The sequence below is a fragment of the Botryllus schlosseri genome, chromosome 6 (genome assembly GCF_051294905.1).
Source record: "Botryllus schlosseri isolate E-star chromosome 6, Bs_hap1, whole genome shotgun sequence".
Taxonomy (NCBI): domain Eukaryota; kingdom Metazoa; phylum Chordata; class Ascidiacea; order Stolidobranchia; family Styelidae; genus Botryllus; species Botryllus schlosseri.
In genome coordinates, this window is record NC_137241.1 from 22794793 (window position 1) to 22813992 (window position 19200).

General features: G+C 40.0%; 2 protein-coding genes and 1 long non-coding RNA gene across 4 annotated transcripts in view; 2 read left to right on the plus strand and 1 right to left on the minus strand.

The window, feature by feature from the left end:
• Nucleotides 1-18611, minus strand: part of LOC145441596 (uncharacterized) — a 39486-nt gene extending 20875 nt beyond the window's left edge. Inside the window, exon 1 of the long non-coding RNA XR_013915865.1 lies at nucleotides 17405-18611. This is a non-coding gene — a long non-coding RNA (uncharacterized LOC145441596). The remainder of the gene's footprint in view (nucleotides 1-17404) is intronic.
• Nucleotides 1-19200, plus strand: part of LOC145441572 (ATP-binding cassette sub-family C member 4-like) — a 58271-nt gene that overhangs the window by 9829 nt on the left and 29242 nt on the right. Inside the window, exons 7-15 of one of the 2 annotated variants that reach the window (XM_080319468.1) lie at nucleotides 2063-2188; nucleotides 2250-2388; nucleotides 2759-2869; nucleotides 3275-3382; nucleotides 3451-3555; nucleotides 3619-3810; nucleotides 3876-4091; nucleotides 4161-4229; nucleotides 4292-4382. In XM_080319468.1, the coding sequence (XP_080175594.1) occupies nucleotides 2063-2188; nucleotides 2250-2388; nucleotides 2759-2869; nucleotides 3275-3382; nucleotides 3451-3555; nucleotides 3619-3810; nucleotides 3876-4091; nucleotides 4161-4229; nucleotides 4292-4382 (1157 nt within the window). The remainder of the gene's footprint in view (nucleotides 1-2062; nucleotides 2189-2249; nucleotides 2389-2758; nucleotides 2870-3274; nucleotides 3383-3450; nucleotides 3556-3618; nucleotides 3811-3875; nucleotides 4092-4160; nucleotides 4230-4291; nucleotides 4383-19200) is intronic. The other variant, XM_080319469.1, reaches the window with a different exon arrangement.
• On the plus strand, nucleotides 5562-13528 carry LOC145441585 (ATP-binding cassette sub-family C member 4-like). Its single transcript, XM_080319486.1, has 14 exons — nucleotides 5562-5773; nucleotides 7025-7164; nucleotides 7242-7388; nucleotides 7466-7545; nucleotides 8154-8304; nucleotides 8362-8481; nucleotides 8547-8764; nucleotides 8824-9018; nucleotides 9098-9256; nucleotides 9320-9409; nucleotides 9464-9636; nucleotides 9699-9804; nucleotides 10739-10873; nucleotides 13363-13528. Exons 1-14 carry the CDS (start codon nucleotides 5664-5666, stop codon nucleotides 13414-13416), a joined length of 1878 nt encoding a protein of 625 aa, XP_080175612.1. The 5' UTR covers nucleotides 5562-5663; the 3' UTR covers nucleotides 13417-13528.

The window sequence follows — 19200 nt, forward strand, 5'->3', positions numbered from 1 at the left end:
GGCCTGAGTCGGCGCTAGTGTTGCTTTACGGAAATTTAGGGTTGGAATGAGCACTATGAAGTCATAGGTTCGTGTTCGTTCGGGTCCAAACAGAATAGAACCTTTCAAAAAGGACCGCGTTTACACGAACCAGCAGTTTCTTTAGCCAAGCGCTACCGCCTATCTCAAGAGGGAATCTTGTAAAAACGTATCAGGCATGCCTGGAACACGATGTTTGGTAATGGCGATAGAGAGAGAGAGAAATATGGTATTCTTTTTCGCCTGCACCATCGAGATGCTTTGACGATGGAGATGCGATACGGCCTTTATAGCAAGGTCATCTATAGTCTGCACCCCCGTTTTTTCTCCTCCATGCTATCCGTGATTGCTGAGCGCCTAGCAGGATAGCCGCGGATACCAGTTTTCGAGTCTTTGGTCTGACCCGGCCGGGGATCGAACCAACGACCTACCGATCAAGAAGCCGGACGCATCACCATTACGCCATCTCGACTATGGGGGTCGATATTTCAAATTGTACAATTCCAAACAATAGAAGCTCAGTTATTACATAATAACTTCGCTTCTACTGGCTGGAGCTGACACAAATTTTGTGTGCAGCGTTTTTATAGGCATGCAACCTTACATTTTTTCAACAAGTCAGAAGTGAAAAAAAAACAGTTCTTTTTGAACAACTCCAATGGTCATACCAGTGTTGGGATCAAGTCACTACCTTCGAGTCACGAGTCATTCCGAGTCATTGCACATTTTGACTCGAGTCAAGTCAAGTCAATCGATTTTCAAAGGTGACTCGAGTCAAATCAAGTCACTCGATTTTTGGCGGTGACTCGAGTCAAGTCAAGTCAAGTCAAGTCAAGTCACGAGTCAAGTCACATTTCAAGTCAAGTTGCCTTTTCGAAGTATGAGGCATGATTACGTCATTGCAATTTGCTAGCTGTCTGAAATACAGATTGAGGGATCATTGATTCCGAACCAATGAACGAATATATAGTGGAATATACAAGCAAGAAGGCGCGGTACCGCTCACATACACGTAGAACTGTTGAGCTGCGTAAGTAATTGCATAGCCTAAGTTTATATAGTTACCAGCCAAAATAGAGAATAGAGAGACGAATTGATAAGATGCAATACATTACTCATTTACACATACATATGATAAAATTCCAGCTTGCGCTAATGGTCGAGGACAATATACACTATATTCGAATTCGATTTCAATAAAACAAGAGGTTCGGTTAAGGTAAGAACATAGAACAGAAATAGACATTTTTCTATTTTATTACTTTACTACTAGAGTTTACGACAACGTAACTGTAAGCTTCGATCACTTCGTTTGCGATCAATTTATTTATGAGAGAACAATCGAGGCTCAGTGAAACGATCGATCGTTGAATGATTGGTCGCTTTCAAGGGTTACACAAGCGTTTCGTGAACAATCCGAACATATGCAAGATACAGTGATTTTTATCGGCTCCGATTACTTGATGACTTGAAATTGACTCGTGAATTTTGCTCCGAGTCACGAGTCAAACCGCATTTCTGATACGCCGAGTCAAGTCAAGTCAAGTCATTTTAGCAAAGTGACTCGAGTCAAGTCAAGTCATAGGAAAAAGGTGACTCGAGTCTGACTCGAGTCAAGTCATGACTCGAGTCATCCCAACACTGGGTCATACATTGGCCAAGTAACCTTGTGAATCTACTATTTTGCATTCCCGTTACACGAGAGGGGAACATTGATAAAGCAGAAACTCCCACATATCTTCACGTCATCGCTGAGAAAGTCACGCGACGGCTGCTATAGCACTTTGTCTTGACTGTTATATAGGCCTTCCAGTAACAGATTTGGGCACAGCTTCCTCTGATCTTCCAGACATAAAAGACGGGTTGAGCTTTCTTTATTGTGTGTACGGGTCTTTTATAAATAGTAGCACTAAAGCACACCAGAAATCTAGTTTACATTTATGGAAACCAGAGACGGTGCTCTTACTTTTAGTGCTCTTGTTCAAATATCGACCAACCACCAATACATCAAGCAATATAGAAAAGCCAACACATACCGTTTTAGGCTCGTCATTGCGTCCTTGACCGACAAACGAGTACTCGGAATGAATGAAGTGATCACAGGCATGAGAATAATAAAGATGTATGCTTGGGAAAAACCGTTTGCTGTGATTCTGTCCGAAAGACGAAGGTAGATTTGTTTTGCTATTAGATGCATATTTCAAATTGATTTGTGGTATTATCTCGAACAGAAAGGAGATTGATAAGATATTGGTGTCGGCGGTTATCAAGACGGTCAACATGACACTGTTTGTAGTACAGGAAAAGATGATCACTCTGATCACTATCACATGCTACATATTCTTGGGAGGTAGCATATCTGCTTTCAAGGTAAGAACAGGAATGCACCGCAGGTGTTCCATGGTCCAGCAATCAAAATCCTCTAAAAAATTATCTTTGACCAGAAATAAGTCTGAACATCAATGAACGTCACTGCAGGCAACGAAACGATAAGATCTCGGGCCAAGCATCTTATCTGAACAGTGGTCGTTTATGGTCGACAATCACGGCAACACGTCTTCATAGCAGCATATATAATATGTATTGTATAGGCTATTCATAGGGTAACGATTCTGGATGCGCTACATTCAATTATTGTATATGAGCCTACAACTATTGCCTTGAAAATGTTAAATTGTCAATTAATATTGAGAAATAGGCATTTACGTTTATATAATGTCATGTACCGGGCTGTTGACAGGTCTTCTACCTCATTGGCGTTCTCAGTGCTTTGAGACTGCCGGCCGGTATGGCTCTACTACAGAGTATTGAAAAAACCTCGGAGGCCTTTTCGTCTTCCAAACGAATTCAGGTATTTAGAAGATACATGCTCGATTCAATTGCCTATTTTATCGATGTCGCGGTATAAAAGGAATATCTGTTGGATAATCCGATTTGTGCGAATAATTATCGAGACGACCGATTTCGAATCGTAGGTCGAGGCCGTTCACAATTCCATTTGTGTGCCTTGGAATCAACTTTTATCAAAATACACCAACCAAAACTCTGTCAACAAAAGGAGTTCGTGTATCACCTAAAAATAGTACATTGAACGCTCTCTCATTCGAAATTTCATGCTGGTGACGTCATATTTTGTGATACGATTGTTGATATACAATGTTCTTTCCAATTCTCTACTAGTTGCTGACGATTACCCCTGACGAGTGTCAGCCGAAAATATTCGGGTTCATTTCAATATGAATATACTATTTAAAAGGAATATCTGCTCACCGACGAGTTTTGTTCGAACTCCGCAAAGACTGAAGCTGTGCCAGCGAGTGATGCTTTTGTGGAAATGAAGAGTCTATCTGCAAAATGGAATTCGGTTGAACTTTCACATTTTAGTGACGCTATTGGCTATTTACTAAAATATATATTTCTATATTCTATCAGTCTGAAGACTTGAACGAAAACAGCGATCTCACCCTGAACAATATTTCACTTCGTGTCAATCCTGGAGAGCTTGTGGCGGTGATTGGTCCAGTAGGTGCAGGAAAAGTGAGGCTATTAACGATATTTCTCTTTCTCGAGAATATAGTAAACTGAACCTGTCAATAACAGTCCTCATTGCTGAGCGCACTTTTGGGGGAACTCCCCACGTTATCGGGCGAGGTCACTACTAACGGTGACGTTGCGTACGCCGGTCAAATACCGTGGGTGTTTTCCGGTACTGTCAGAGAAAACATTCTTTTCGGTGGGAACTTTGACAGGTCGAGATACGCTAAAGTGATCTCCGCCTGTTGCTTAACGAAAGTGAGTCAATGCTGCAAAGTGCAAACGTGAACAATTCCATACTGCCACACTTGCGCTACTGACAGGATTTAGATTTATTGGAACACGGCGACATGACTCTTGTCGGTGAAAGAGGAGTGACCCTAAGCGGAGGACAAAAAGCGCGAATAAACCTAGCAAGAGCTGCCTACAAAGAAGACTGTAACATCTACCTGTTGGATGATCCATTAAGTGCGGTAGATGCACCGGTTGCGCGCCATCTATACACGAGCTGCATATCAGGCGGACTGTTGAAAAATAAGGTCGGCTAAATAGGCGAAGTGACAATCGGGTAACCACCTTCTTTTCACATGTACAATTTTGCGCGATAGATACGTATTCTAATAACGCACCAGCTGCAATTGCTAAAGACCGCAGATAGAATCCTGATCCTCAAAGAGGTAAAAGCATTTTTCTATGTGCGTATATGATACAATATGTATAGGCTACAACAATAATCCAGGGAAAAGTAGTGGGACTTGGCACATATGAGGAACTGCGAGCTTTACACACGGATTTTGCATCCTTGCTACGATCAGACAGTAAAGAGAAAGGTACTGAAATAATTTCAAGTGGGCAATATTATATCGAGTATTCATCATTTTTCGGGAATCGGCCAATCGCGTCAGACCAGTGGTTCCCAACCTTTTTCGACTCATCGCTCGCCACAAATTTTTGCCCCCTCCCATATTTACGGATACAGAAAAGAGTAGCCTACATAAACGAGAAATTTATTCACCTAGCTCTGGTCGCTGGCGAATAGACTAAATAAAGGTCATTTATTCCGAGACGGTGCCCGCGTCTATAGTTTCAGTTGGGTTGAATTTTTTCAAATCAAATTTTGAGTCATATGCAGAATAAGCCGTCTTAGCGTGCCTTTTTCGGCCGTGTTATTTAAATACATCTCACTGGACTTTCTAACATTTCTGCCTCCCTATCGCCCCCTTAGGTATTATCGCCCCCATGTTTCTCAAAATATCGGGGGGATTATCGCCCATGCAGGGGCTATCATTTGCTACAAGTTACTCTAGAAGTCTAGATAAAATAATTCCTAGAAATCAATATTTTCGGAGTTATGGTCGATGGCTTCGACAGACAAAAGTTGATTATTGTTTTGACAAGGAAACGTGATTTACGACAAAATTCAATGTGATTTTTCTCTCATTCTGTTACCTATAATGCATGGGATGTTTGTGTAGTTGTGAAATGCTTGCGATGGTGTGACACAAAAGGCTTTAATGTGAAAAGCGTCACTGTTTCGTCTGCTTTTGTTTTGAAAAATAATAATAATAATAATGATAACGTGGAAATGGCGATAGCCGAACTTCCGGCTCCCCGAAAGATAATGTTCAGCTGTTTCTGTGTAAGGGTGATTCCACGCATGATGAGAAACAAGTGCGCCGCAAATCCACAACGACAAGAATGTTATAGAAACTGTCGTTTATGTAAAACTAAATCTAACTTGAGAAATTCTATTTTCCGAATATTTGAATTGAAACATTCCAGATATCCACTTATAAGCGATGGTATTTTGGAGTAAATTCCTATAAAGCCCATGAGAAACAAAATTGAAGGAATATATCCAGGTCAAAAGCCCGAAGTCCCGCCCAACCAAAGATTGAAGAGGCAAGACACAAACCGTTCATCCAATCGCTCGACTATATCAACGATATCGTATGGTGGCAACCTAAACGAGGCAATATACGTAATTTGTCGACGAAAAGTAAGACGAACATAACTGACTTCGAATATTTTTGCACACACGCCAGGAACAAGCGGTTGAGGTTGTTCCCGAGGAAGAACGACGGCAGGGAAGCATTGGGAGCAATGTCTATATGGAATATCTACGAGTTGGCGCGATCGCACCAATATACATATCATTCCTTCTTCTGTTTCTGGCTTCTCACTCGCTCATGATTCTCGTTGACTGGTGGCTAAGCCTTTGGTAGGTTAGCAAAAAATATAGGAGTACACTTTATACTGGGGGTGAGTTTACAACAAAAATCAATTCAAAACAAACATGTTCAAAACAAGGACCTTGTTTAAAACATGTTTTTTGTAGGCCATGACGACACGCATATTCAAGTGTGACGTCATAGTGGATTGATATTCACAATTGAAAATACAGGGTAAATATAGCTCCTTTGACGAAATATAGGGTTACCACCCCTGTCACACGGACCAAAAATATCTATAGTGCTATACCCAGAACTACATCGTCTTGCAGCATTTTTACGGTCGGCTGTCCTCATCATCAAAACATTCATTCCGTACCATAGATCTATCTACATCTACGTAGCCTACTGTTTCGACGCGACACTCCGATGTCAATGAGTGCCGATTTACCAGGCGTCGAATCCTGTCTGCTCAGCCGAATCTGCTCTTGGATTCGCTAACCTTGCGTGTCAGTCTTGTATTCCAACATAATCAAGCAACCCAAATCAAAGATTAAACAATGTGAACTTCGGAATTGCTTTGAAAATACTAAGATGCTAATACAAGATAGTGATTCGCAATATTGCTCGCTCGTCCATTGCTCGATGGAATGGAGGGCGAGACAACGGTAACGAGGGCAATTTATACAAACGAAAAAGACAATTTAAAACGGTAACCAAATCACTAAAATCGTACAAATACAATTAATACAAACACGAAATACAAATAAGGACAGTTAAAAGACGAACTGATGCCTCTCAAAACGTTATCAAATGAAGGATAGAAAAACTTGCGCAATCGCAAACACCTACTATAGCTGTTGAACCTACTATTTCGCCGGTTCCAAATAATCCCATATCGTATACGTCGGCTATACCGGGTGGTAATCATCGTCCGTAGGCTCATACAACATATTTTTTGAAAGTATTTACACAATTATGGCATAATTATACAATTTAAAAAAAATCTTTTTTTTTTCAAAAGGCGTTTGTTTAAAACACTGTTTAAATCATGTTTTATACAAAGTTTTTTAAACAACCATTTGTTTTAAATGCAACCTTCATACCGTACATATTGATATTATGCTGCCCCTTTAATCGCAACAAGTTGCTTACATTTAAAACAATGGTTCTCAAACTGGGGGTGGGATTGCTAGCATTCTGGTGGAATTTTGTGACATGACGATAAGGGTGGCGCGATCATAAAGGGAGGCGTGTCTAAAAAAAGTTTGAGAACCACTGATTTTGAACGTTTATGACAGGTCAAACCAGTACCGAGATTATTCAACAGCGTTGGACGAACCAATACTTAACGGAACTACAACCGCTATACATTTTACAACTACCATGATTGCAACAGAAGAACATTTTGATACGCTTTATTACTGGAAGATATACATAGGTACAGGCTGCATTTACATAAAAGTGATTTCTCTATAACCAATCACATCGTCTAATACCATTCTATGCACTATTCAGCGTTGTGTCTTTCCACGGTTTTGGCGGTCTTTCTTCGACTAATTTTGAACTCGTACATTTGCGTCAGCTCTGGGATTCAGATGCATTTCAAGATGTTCCATGCAATACTGCATGCGCCTATAAGATTCTTTGACACAAATCCATCGGGTAAATAATGCACCTCTAATCTGTACCTTGTATGGTATGTGTTTGCAAGGAGATAGTCAACCCTACCTCATTCTTAGGGAGAATACTGAATCGCTTTTCAAAAGACATGGGACAAGTTGATGAGCTTCTTCCTCTGACATTCATGGATTTCTTATACGTATGCAGAAATTTCAGTGTATACTATTATTGTAGAATATAATTCATCAATACTAATTATATTATCGATAAAGCGGTTATCTCGTCATCAACACGGCATTACATTGCTTTCGCATAGTTAGAGGCGACACCTCCGTGCAAGCTAAGGAAGCTATGTTCTATATAAATATGTGAGTAATACCGAATTCCATTTCTTTCACACTTATTCACTAATTTAACCACAGTTTTCCGGGATTTTGTAGTAGATTCATTTGTTTGCGTTATAGTCCGTGGAACACAAGACCGTAATAAGTAATAAGGTCCGCCCTAAACTTTTAATAACAATAATAAAATAAAATAAAACTTCATATTTCCGCTATAAATGTATACTTGATTTTCTTCAACCATGAACGATAGCGAACGAATTCAGGCCACCACGATCGACCGATCAGAGTATCCGATGCTTAGGCCTACTTACTTCTGTGTCTTTACGATTTGTCAAATTCAAGTAACTACTAATAACTATATAAATTAATCTAAATATCTATGAACTCTGAACGGTGGTAATCATTCGTAAACCGTATCTACACGAGCATGAGCTCGCAGTTCTGAGGTAATTCTTTTTCGCAGATTGGAGGCCACACTATAGCCGTAGTCATTCTCGTCGCGGTGATTAATTACTTCTCGCTGATCATGATCGTGCCGGTGGTGTTGTTTTTCATTTGGCTACGGCGATACTACATTAAAACGTCTCGAGATATCAAGAGACTAGAGGGCGCGTGTATGTTCGAATAAACACCATATGGGGAGTAGTATGTTGCAAATGTATATCTTTCAGGCCGTAGTCCGGTCTTCAGTTTACTGTCTTCAACCCTTCAAGGACTCATAACCATCCGTGGTTTCCGTGTCGAGAAAGACTTCGTGCGGAATTTTCATGAAACTCAAGATTTGCACAGCGGTCTGTAAAATTTTAAATAATGACATATAGGATAAAATGCTACATGCAGCAATCTTTTATTACAGCTTCATGGTTTCTCTTCCTCACGGGATCTCGCTGGTTCGGTATTCGATTGGATTTTATCGGGGCCACGTTCCTCTCCGCTGTTACGATACTCAGCGTTATTGCGTCGTCATTCCTTGATATAAATGCCGGTTTGTTGGGCCTGTTGTTGACGCAAACAGCTGCGAGTGTGGCGATTTTCCAATGGGGTGTGCGTCAGAGCACCGAGGTGGAAAATCTGGTATGATGTCCGCGTCCGTCGTCTTTCTATACGAGTACACACTAAAGATACCTATTCAGATGACCTCTGTCGAACGGATCCAGCAATATTACAAATTACCACCGGAAGCTCCACATAATATTCCGGAAAAGCAACCTCACAAGAATTGGCCTACTCATGGTGCTTTGGAGTTTCGAAATGTATCCTTTTCCTACTACGACGGTGGGCCAGTCGTCCTGAAAGATATAAATCTCTCTATCGACCCAAAAGAAAAGGTGCGGTTCGATGCACGAGAGAAAATATAATGGGACCGGGGGATATTGTGCGCACTGCTCATATTTCGTTGGTTTCTAGATCGGTTTAGTAGGCAGGACAGGCGCCGGTAAAAGCTCTATCATTTCGGCGATATTTCGCCTCGCTGAACTTGCCGAAGGGAGCATCCGTTTAGACGGAATAGACGTGGGAACGATAGGATTACACGACTTACGTAGCAGTATTTCCATTATACCTCAGGTACACACACTCGTTTACCAAATAACGTGTTCACAGAATGTAGCCAATTGTATTTATCCTTAGGACCCAGTGCTATTCACAGGATCGTTACGAAGAAATTTGGATTTGTTCGGTTTGTATTCTGACGCCGACATATTTAATGCACTCGAACAAGTAAGACAGTGCGTTTGAGTATCTGTGCCATGTCTAATCGATTTCAATTCTCAGGTTCAGTTGTACGAGTTTGTGATGTCACTTCCGGATAAATTGCAGACAGAAATGGCAGAAGCTGGATCAAACTTCAGTGTAGGGCAGCGTCAGCTAATATGCTTAGCGCGAGCCCTTCTTCGCAAAAACAAACTGCTTTTGATCGACGAGGCAACGGCAAATGTTGATCTCAGGTACTTGCAATACTCCCATGAAGCGAGTTTACTTAATACAATCCTTGAATTTATAATTCCAGAACAGATCGACTGATTCAAGTGACCATACGCGAAAAATTTACCGATTGCACCGTAATCACAATCGCGCACAGGATAAACACCATCATCGATTCTGACAGGATAATTGTAAGTATTGCATATATATCAGAATTTTACAGCACTTGACCATACAAGTTAATTCCATTCACAATCGAACCCTTTTGCCGTTACCTTCGATTTGACGTCCAAGTATGAGAGAGATCCGGAAATCGACGAATTCACTGCACAAATAAGCGTGTAATTCCAGATTTCATGAAATCGATAATGATCAGTGGTTATCTTATAGCAGACACTTCTGAGGGTATAATAACATTGATATAATGTTTACTATGGCATTCGAAACACGACAACGATCTTTGGATAATCCACACTAACGAAGTATCGAAAAGAGGCATAACGATGCTGTCAGATGAGTCGAATTGCAGTCTAGCCTGTATGAATTCAAGATTGCCCGTTCCAGAATCGGCCGTTCTGTGACGCAGTCTGATCCGTAATTAATGATGACTAGGGCAAGTTTTTGCAACTTTTGCAACTTTTTTTACAGCTTCCGGCAGTTTCCTAAATACTCGTAAGATATGTAGAATGCTGTTTTAAGCTGTTTGAAGGCATCTTATAGTGCAACTTTTGTCCATTTTTTTCATGCAACTTTTTGAAATATTTCGCAACTTTTTCGATTTTTCAGGGAAGTATTTTTGATTTTGGTGAAATACACGGCCAAATTCGACTGAAATACCGTAAATCAGCACCGAAGTAACGCTATTACGGGTATTTCGGGAGCTGAGCCGGAATGTTGACCTTTTTTTTCAGTCAATCAATAGAGAATGTGGATGGAAAACTGTATTTCGGGAGTGGAACTGAAAAGTTGACCTTTTTTTAGTCAACCGATGAAAATGTGGTGTTTTAGTGCAACTTTTGTGAAAAAATAAATTCAACTTTTCACTGCAAAAATAAATACAACTGTCCAGGGATTTTACTGCAACAAAAATTTGCCCTAATGATGACCATTTTATACTGAACGCAGGTGCTGGAGGCGGGTGCTGTCAAAGAATTCGACGAGCCCCACATGCTCCTTCAAAAGAAAAACGGTACATTTTCTGCGATGGTGGACACGATGGGCTTTACTGAATCGGCAGCGATCCGACATTCCGCTGAGATGGTGATTCCGCCAATTTGTATTTCAGTATTTAGGTTTATCGCATCCTGTTTTGCTATTGCTTGACTTCAAGTGATTCGTTACATGTTACATTTGATTGGCCTCTCAAGGCGTATGGATCATCAAGGTGCTAGGGTAGTCGCTACTCGCTATAGGTCCTGAGATGGTGATTCCGCCAATTTGTATTTCAGTATTTAGGTTTATCGCATCCTGTTTTGCTATTGCTTGACTTCAAGTGATTCGTTACATGTTACATTTGATTGGCCTCTCAAGGCGTATGGATCATCAAGGTGCTAGGGTAGTCGCTATAGGTCCTGAGATGGTGATTCCGTCAATTCGGATTTCGGTCTTTAGGTTTTTCTTTAGGTTACATATTTGATTGGGCCCTCAAGGCGTATGGAGGTTACTTTCCAGTAGGGCTGGGCAAAATCGAGTACGCTACCTGAGTGATTCGATTCTGAATCACGTATTATGCTTCGAGTCGAGTCGAATATTCGAGTATCACTCATTATGACTTCAGAACAAAATGGAATATGTCAAAACTCAAATAGGCTATGTACCTTTAATGCCACCCGAAAGAATATAACGCCTGTTATCCATCACATTAAGATACTTTGATATTTTTTCAACCTTACCGATTTCATTGCACTTTGTCACAGTGTTCTGGAATGGTCAGGACTTCGTAAATGTGATATTTCCAGTAACGTTAGTAGCGTTGTACTATATGTTTAGTATGCTGCCATACGGCCAATTAAGGTTTCATTGGTGTTGCAGCCACGGATTATACCACCGCGCTATCTCGCCATTAGATTCGAGTACTAGAATCATCATGCCCAGCTAGACTGACTCAACCTAAAATGATAAGGCTCCGATAGAGAGTGTACGAGACATATATGAAATTGATGATAATAACAATACACTGGTCAACAAAATGAAAAATACATTTTAGGCAGAGCATCTGAGAGCCGTTTCCAGGGTTTTTGAGGTTGCTGATTACGAATATCACATTAGTTTTGTCAGATTGGCTCTCTGTCAGAAGATATTTATACCCCTAAAAAAGCCCAAAATTACTGTATTTGCCGTTAAATATTTTACTTGGTAGGAAGAAAATCGTAGTTTTTTCTCATTTTATAGTGCGCATAAATGGCCAATTGACTATGAAGAACCCTCATGTCATTCTCAGTCATTCTATCAATATTAACATGGCATGATGCGAAATATTTGTTTGTCAAAAAAGCAATTTGTCAAGCCTAAAAATTGTACTTTTGCACAACGGAAATTCCTGTTCTCCTGTATCAATTGGTCATTCTACCAAGATTAAAGAGGAGTATGAAACTATAAAATTGGTCCTTGAAAGGCACGACTACAATACTCATATGTGTCTCATTTCTTTTGACTGGTAAATGGATAATTTTCCACTGATTTAACAAAGTGGGTATACCTAGTAACCCTATCAAACGAGAAGCCTAAATCTGGTATCTGGTATATTCGAATACCGATGAAAGATTCCAATTTCACATTAGGAAGGAGTTCACAGCATGTAATTTCTCCTAAGATGTAGTAAATAAAACTTTATAGATGATCACAATAAGCACCCAACTACAAACAGTTGGTCGAAAATTCGTATCTGCATATCGAACACTTGAGCACAAACATGAGCATAAAAGCTCACTTCCTGCTCAGTCATATTGATATATTTCTTTATCATCTTGTTGATTAGCAAGGGAAGAGGTTCTACCAAGACACCAGAACAACAAACGAAAGATACCAGGGCAGATGAGATGAACCATTGCACATATTATGTCAGACCATTTCCGGAACCTTTCGAGAAACTGCACTAAATAGCTTACAAGCGAAAATCGTACAAAAAACAATTTCGATTTTAAATATATCAGTAATATTGTACTCCAGCTGATTATTTCAAATTTATAGTAGGAGGTTGACGAAAAACTGATGGAATTAATGCCACGTTATTTGAGTATCTAGGTAAATACTTATATACATGACTGGAGTTTATTTATGTACATGATATCCGTGAAAATCTGTAACTATGATAAATCTATTACCCCTAAATATAGTGCTGTTGCTGTATTTTCATTTAAAATGGTCTTCTGTGCGTAAAAATAACAAGTAGATTGAATTTCTAAATTTTATAGTACGACTAAGCCGATTTTATATCCAGTCATTACCGCGAAATTGGGAGATTTTGGTCAAAATAGCCCCATGGGTTATCTCCACAACAAGAGCCAATTTGAAAAAACTAAGGTCATATTCGGAATCAGTGCCCTTCAGAACCCCCCAAACCACTCTTACTTTGTCTGCCTAAAAATATGTGTTGACCAGTGTAGTGATACTTGATCTGATGTTTGTAGGCTATACGCTGACTTGGTATTAAAATCAAGTTGAATATATCCTCGCGATGTGCTAAATATACCGCTATAAACTTATGAAAAACGTATTAGCGATTTGCAAATGAATATTTCGCTTTTCAGGTGCATCTATCACGACGGAACAAGGCACTAGAGGACCGAGATGGCGAGACTTGAGAATTACCTAATAGCCTACTTTTGCATCGATGTTTGTTGTTTATGAAATATAACTATACGCTTACCATACACCTATCCGTACAGTAAATGTTTTCTGCACAAGAACGCGGCACCACATGCTACTTGTTGATGCGGAATCGGAACTGCGAAAACCTGCTCTGGTAAATGAGATTGAGATGTATTGCAGAGCGGAGAGTCGTTTCCGGTCACTATATATACCGAGTATGATTTTAGCGAAAATGCTATTACCGAGAACGACATGACCGAGAATGCTATTACCGATAATGGACATTACCGAGAATGTACAATACCGAAAATGCTATTACCGATAATGAACATTACCGAAAAAGACACGACCGAGAATGGACATTATACCGACAAAAACATTCACCGGTATTTAAAACGATGAAATTCAGATCACTTGCAATAACGCGGCGGATGGTCAGTTGGTCACCTGTCAGGTCAGTGCTGTCAGGTATTGTTTCCCCACATCATTGTTGCGCTAATATGATTGGCGCCTTATTCATTTGCCCGGATATTTGCGCAGGACGATCAGTAATAAAATACATTTTAAACGCCGGACAGACGTTATATAGCAGAGGTCTCAAACACGCGGCCCGCCAGAGCATTTTGTGCGGCCCGCGACGATATTTTGGAATTTCAAGTACTCAACAATATATTCAAGTGCGATATATTTTTTATAGGTATGAGAACTTACATTTCACCCTAAAACTACTATGAAAATCACTGACATCTCAACAAACTTCAGTATCACATCACTTTTTGAAGCTACTATGTGTTAGAATATCAGCTTACGTCACATATCTAGTTCATGACGATAAAACATGACCCGTTGATGATTCGTGACTGAAAATTGTGATTTGGTTTGGTGCGACTTTCTAGTAAAATTACTCGATTTGAATTGATTGGGTATAATTGACTCGAGTTGAGTCGGGTGAAAATCAGAAAAGGACTTCCGACGCGGAACGGCGACTTGTTAATCCGGCGGACGCAACAATCCATGAAACTGTCATGGGAATAGTAATATATCAGAAGGTCGTAGCTTGCGTTGCGTAGGGTATATAGCTATCTAATCAGGTCAGTATGGCAACCAGTGGCATTCTATGACCCCCGTAACGTATAGTTGGTTACATGCTGGGTGTTGTTTGTTCTCTTTATCGATGTTATTATCGGTGGCGAGCAGGGTAGTAATACGCTCTACAGCTGTAACACCAATGAATTATTCGCCGATAGGACATTTCTATTCCAGGGATTCTTAACCACGGTCCGTAGACCCCATCCGGGCATGAAGCACCACATCAGGGTGTGCGAGATGAATTGTGGAATGAGGCCTATATGCTGTGGAATATGTTCTTGGTCAATTTAATTCAACTGGATAATAGTCTTCGCGCTACGCGCGATTTTATGTGCATACGCTTTTTGATTTTTATATTGGTACCATCAGAAATTGTGCTGAGAATGGACCGTGGCTACGAGAAATCTCATTGGAAGTACAAGGGGTACGATTGCTAAAAAGATTACTATGGCTCAATAATGATTATATTTAAGTTGTTATTGATGTGTTCCAATAATAATCGAAGACAAAATCTAACGCTGATTTAATTTGAAGTTGGCAATGACAATAACAATAGCCTATACTTATGACGACTTTATCAAAACCAGGATTAGGCTACACCGCTCAAATGTCTGATATCAGATCAATCTTCAGTAGATTTTAAAATATTCTACATAAAATTGTGGCACGTCAAAGGTCCACTAGTTACAATATTATAACCCGACAGTTTTACGATGTCATGATGCAAACTCATTAATTAAAAAAAAATATGCCCGGCACAAAAACAATTTTATTCAAATATTTAAAACTGTGATTTTTTTTCGTGTCAAGCGTGAATAATGCAATCCTAAATTAAATTTCCACGATATTTGTGGAATGCATGTCTGCAAGGTCCCGTCAAATAAGGCCTACTTGGAAATTATACATTTAATATCCCTATTATTGATGCTGCGGCCCGCGGCGTCATCAAAAACTAGAAAATGGCCCGCGAGCACATTTGAGTTTGAGACCAAGCGAACTAATTCATCTCAAAATTCATCACCATGTAAGAGATTCCGCCTTGGATATATGATTATCCGTGAAATCGGGTTATGACTGGAATTATATCATAGATAACTCACCTACGTAGATTAGTTATCTATAATGATATCAAGACGAGGTCGATGAGATACTGCTTCTTTGCTTTTATAGGTACACTTCGTCGTAACTCGCGACCCGTAATTAGAGGCGTAAAATCAGCTACGTATACGATAGTGGACCACATTTTAATAGAACTTCGTTATGTATATCAGCACGAATTCACTAATACGAATTCACTAATACGCAAGTGCGTTATTGTAACAATGTTACGTGGGTTTTGTCGTAACTGGATTTCGGTAATGAGTGAGGCATAAACCAAGTTTTGCGTCGCCCAGATCTAGACAAAGACGTCTTCCCCATTCGAATTGTTGTCGTATCTAGCGTACGACAGCGGACCTAAATCAGCCTGTTTCCTGATCAAGACCGTACCGCTGACGGTAAGGAGTCATACCATCATCCACAATTAAAACTATTCTGATCGACACATTCGTTTCAAGTAGACTTGGGTAATACACAAAACGCATACGAAAGAAATAGAAAGCGTACACCAATATGTTAATGTGTTTGTATCCGTGTTCATTATAATGTCATTTAGGCACAACTTTATCATTGTTCTGCACTGAAAATATGTTTATTTGATTTATTTGATTACATACGATACTTGTAGCGGATCGAAAAACAAAAGAACGAGGTACGCAACGCGATTTCCTAAACGTTCAATCTCTTTCGCGTTGGTCGAGAACGAACGAGTCAGATATGTGTATTCGCATTTGGTAATGATTCTGTTTTGTCATGTATGAATGATGAGACTGTTGTCACGACAAATCAAATATACATGATGCATAGGTATCGCTGGCAAACCTGGTAAAAGTCGTGTTGTGTCGGGTCAAGTCGCATGTCGCGTACAAGTGTGTCAAGTCGCATGTCGTGTTCAAGTAGGGGAGATGTGGTACCGATGAGACACTGGGACCGAAAATACTTGAAAAATTCTATGTGATAATCCCATGATTACAGTACGCCACTTCGTCTACAATGGCATGCTGGCAGAATCTTTCTCACGTGCAAAAAACTTCGACCTGCGTGAGTTATGGGGTCTGTGACAAATGATTTACGTTTTAGGGGGGGCAGAGTAAATTTGCATTGACATATACATTTTTCTATATCACCATCCAGACTAACAAACCCGCAATAATTTTTGATGTGAATTATAGGGCTTGTATTAGGGTATATAATGGCACATATTTTTTAAATCAATAACATCCTCGAGTGGACTATTTTTAATCCAATTACCATATTTATAGGGTGGGGGACCTATGGTTCGATAGGCAAATCAAGCAAAATAGTTGGACCAACTAATCACTTAACAACAGTAAAAAAAAGCCAAAAGGTCAATTTTTCCGGTAATATGCATGTTGTTTTAATTTTGTAAGTTTCGGCGGAATTCAAAACGTGATTTTATCCCAAGATTTGAGTTGATATAATCTATTTTATTCTTGTAGATGGCGACGAAACATTCTTCACTGGCATGCTGTGGCTCAGATTACAGTACACGACAAAACAAGTTGAAAATTTTGAGTTTTGAGCGTAAGTCTCATAAGTCCCATGGTCGTGTGCCATTGGACCCACCTGGTGGGGACCGATGACACGTTCGAGCAACAAATTTTAAACGTTTATAAATATTTTTTTAAAGGAGGATATCCATGTAAATGCCCGTGATGGTTAGAGCGTGTATCAAAATGTTGACACAGCAAAAGATCCGCTATTCTCGGCTGAAGATGTGAGGGCCAGAGATCATTAGGCAATTTTTGATCCATTGGTACCACATCTCCCTACTCGAACACAGTTTAGAGAAGTCAGGCGCCATTCCAAATTTTATCGCATCACGTATTCAGGGACCCAGCGAGAAAGGCACTTGTATATCTAGGAGGCTTTCCACCTCAAATTCCCGTACAACGACAGTTCGTGTCACGCTAATATAGTAAGCGGTTTAGCATGCAAATCTGGTCACGCAGAGCGATCTGCTTTATCGAAATTAACCGCACGTTTTTCCCCGCTTAGAGGTGACTTTTACGTAATATGAACTCGAAATAAGATAAGTGACTTTGGTCCCAGACGAGTAAAATATAACTGAGAAGAATGTATTGATATTCTGGTTCAATTTACCACCTTTAGGAATGAATGCAGATTTAGCGATTTTTTTTCCAATATTTAGCGACATCTAGCGATTTTTAACACTATTCTTTTGTGATTTTCTTCCATCCGGAGTTGGCAACACTGAAGTGAGGCTTGGGATGGGAGATGCTAATAAAGCTCAGATTTATAGCTCGCGGCCTGAAAAGTAAAGAACCACTGCTTTAGAGCAAGAATCAGCGGTCAAGTTGGCAGAAGTAACCTGTCGATATGCTTAGATTTATGCCGAAAATCAATGCATTATCATTCGTGGTCAAGACATGAACAGAGCATACCGCAGTATTGCATGCTTCATCTGATTGGCAGCTCTTGATAACCATTCTCCGCAACGCATCTGAGATTGCGTGTATACATTCCGCGGGCCCGTATAGGTAGCAGTCGGGCTCTGGCAATACACCGTATCCATAGGTTTGGTTCTCACTATTCTTAAGCCAGGCTGAAATCAATCTGCGACAAGAAATAACGAAGTAAATTTCATATTGATATCGGGTAAAGCCCGAGTTATGATGAATACTAGAAAGAGTGTCGCTGCTAGGGTTGCATTTAAAACAAAAAAATCAATTTAAAAGAAGCATCTTTAAAACAAGGCCCTTGTTAAAAACATGGTTTTTTTTCAAGGCGTGACGTCACGAATATTCATAGTGACGTCATAGCGGATTGACATTGACACTTGAAAATATAGGGTAAATATAGCTCATTTGACGAAATATCTATGTACTATAGCAGTTGAACCGACTATTTTGAGGGTTCCAATCATCCCATATCGTATACGTCGGCTATATCGGGTGGTAATTGTCCGTATAGGCTCGTGCAACATGTTTTTTGGAAAGTATTTACACGATTATGGCATGATTTTTTCAACTTACAAAAAAGCACAATTCTTTTTAAAAGGCCTTTGTTTAAAACATTTTTAAACGAAGTGTTTTAAACAACCATTTGTGTTAAATGCAATCCTGTTCGCTGCGAGCAACAACGAACGGATCTTGCCATATGATTTAAGGTGTCTATCGCTGCTTAGTGCGTAATCTTTTCTACTAGCCAGGGGGCACAAAAAACGCAAAATGAGATATGTTAAATGTAGGGAATATAATGATACAGTAAGGCTGATCAGTGATCACCGAAAGATTCAGGAATGCGAAAGTGAATGGCGTGACAAGACATTCGGACATGAACTAAAGTTAAACTAATGACAAATACAATGAATAAGCTTTACAGATGATTCATATGCTAACAGAGATCAGGATTATTCAACAGAATCAAACTTATACCCGTCTGCACTATCGCGGCGCTTTGATGATAGAGGTACGAAGCAACCGCCTTATAGGTTAGTGTCAGCGTCACCACATTCCCTGTCCGCTCTGTCGAGTAGTGCTGAGTGTTGAAGTCGCGGATATCAGTTCTGCTCGGATCCGACAGGGCATTGAACCCACGCCCTACCG

Bases quoted from the DNA above. Each gene is read 5' to 3' on its own strand.
- LOC145441585 (XM_080319486.1), top strand. From the start codon at position 5,664: ATGGAATATCTACGAGTTGGCGCGATCGCACCAATATACATATCATTC. The intron at 5,774-7,024 runs GTAGGTTAGCAA...CGTTTATGACAG, and splicing joins GACTGGTGGCTAAGCCTTTG to GTCAAACCAGTACCGAGATT. The intron at 9,637-9,698 runs GTACTTGCAATA...TTATAATTCCAG, and splicing joins ACGGCAAATGTTGATCTCAG to AACAGATCGACTGATTCAAG.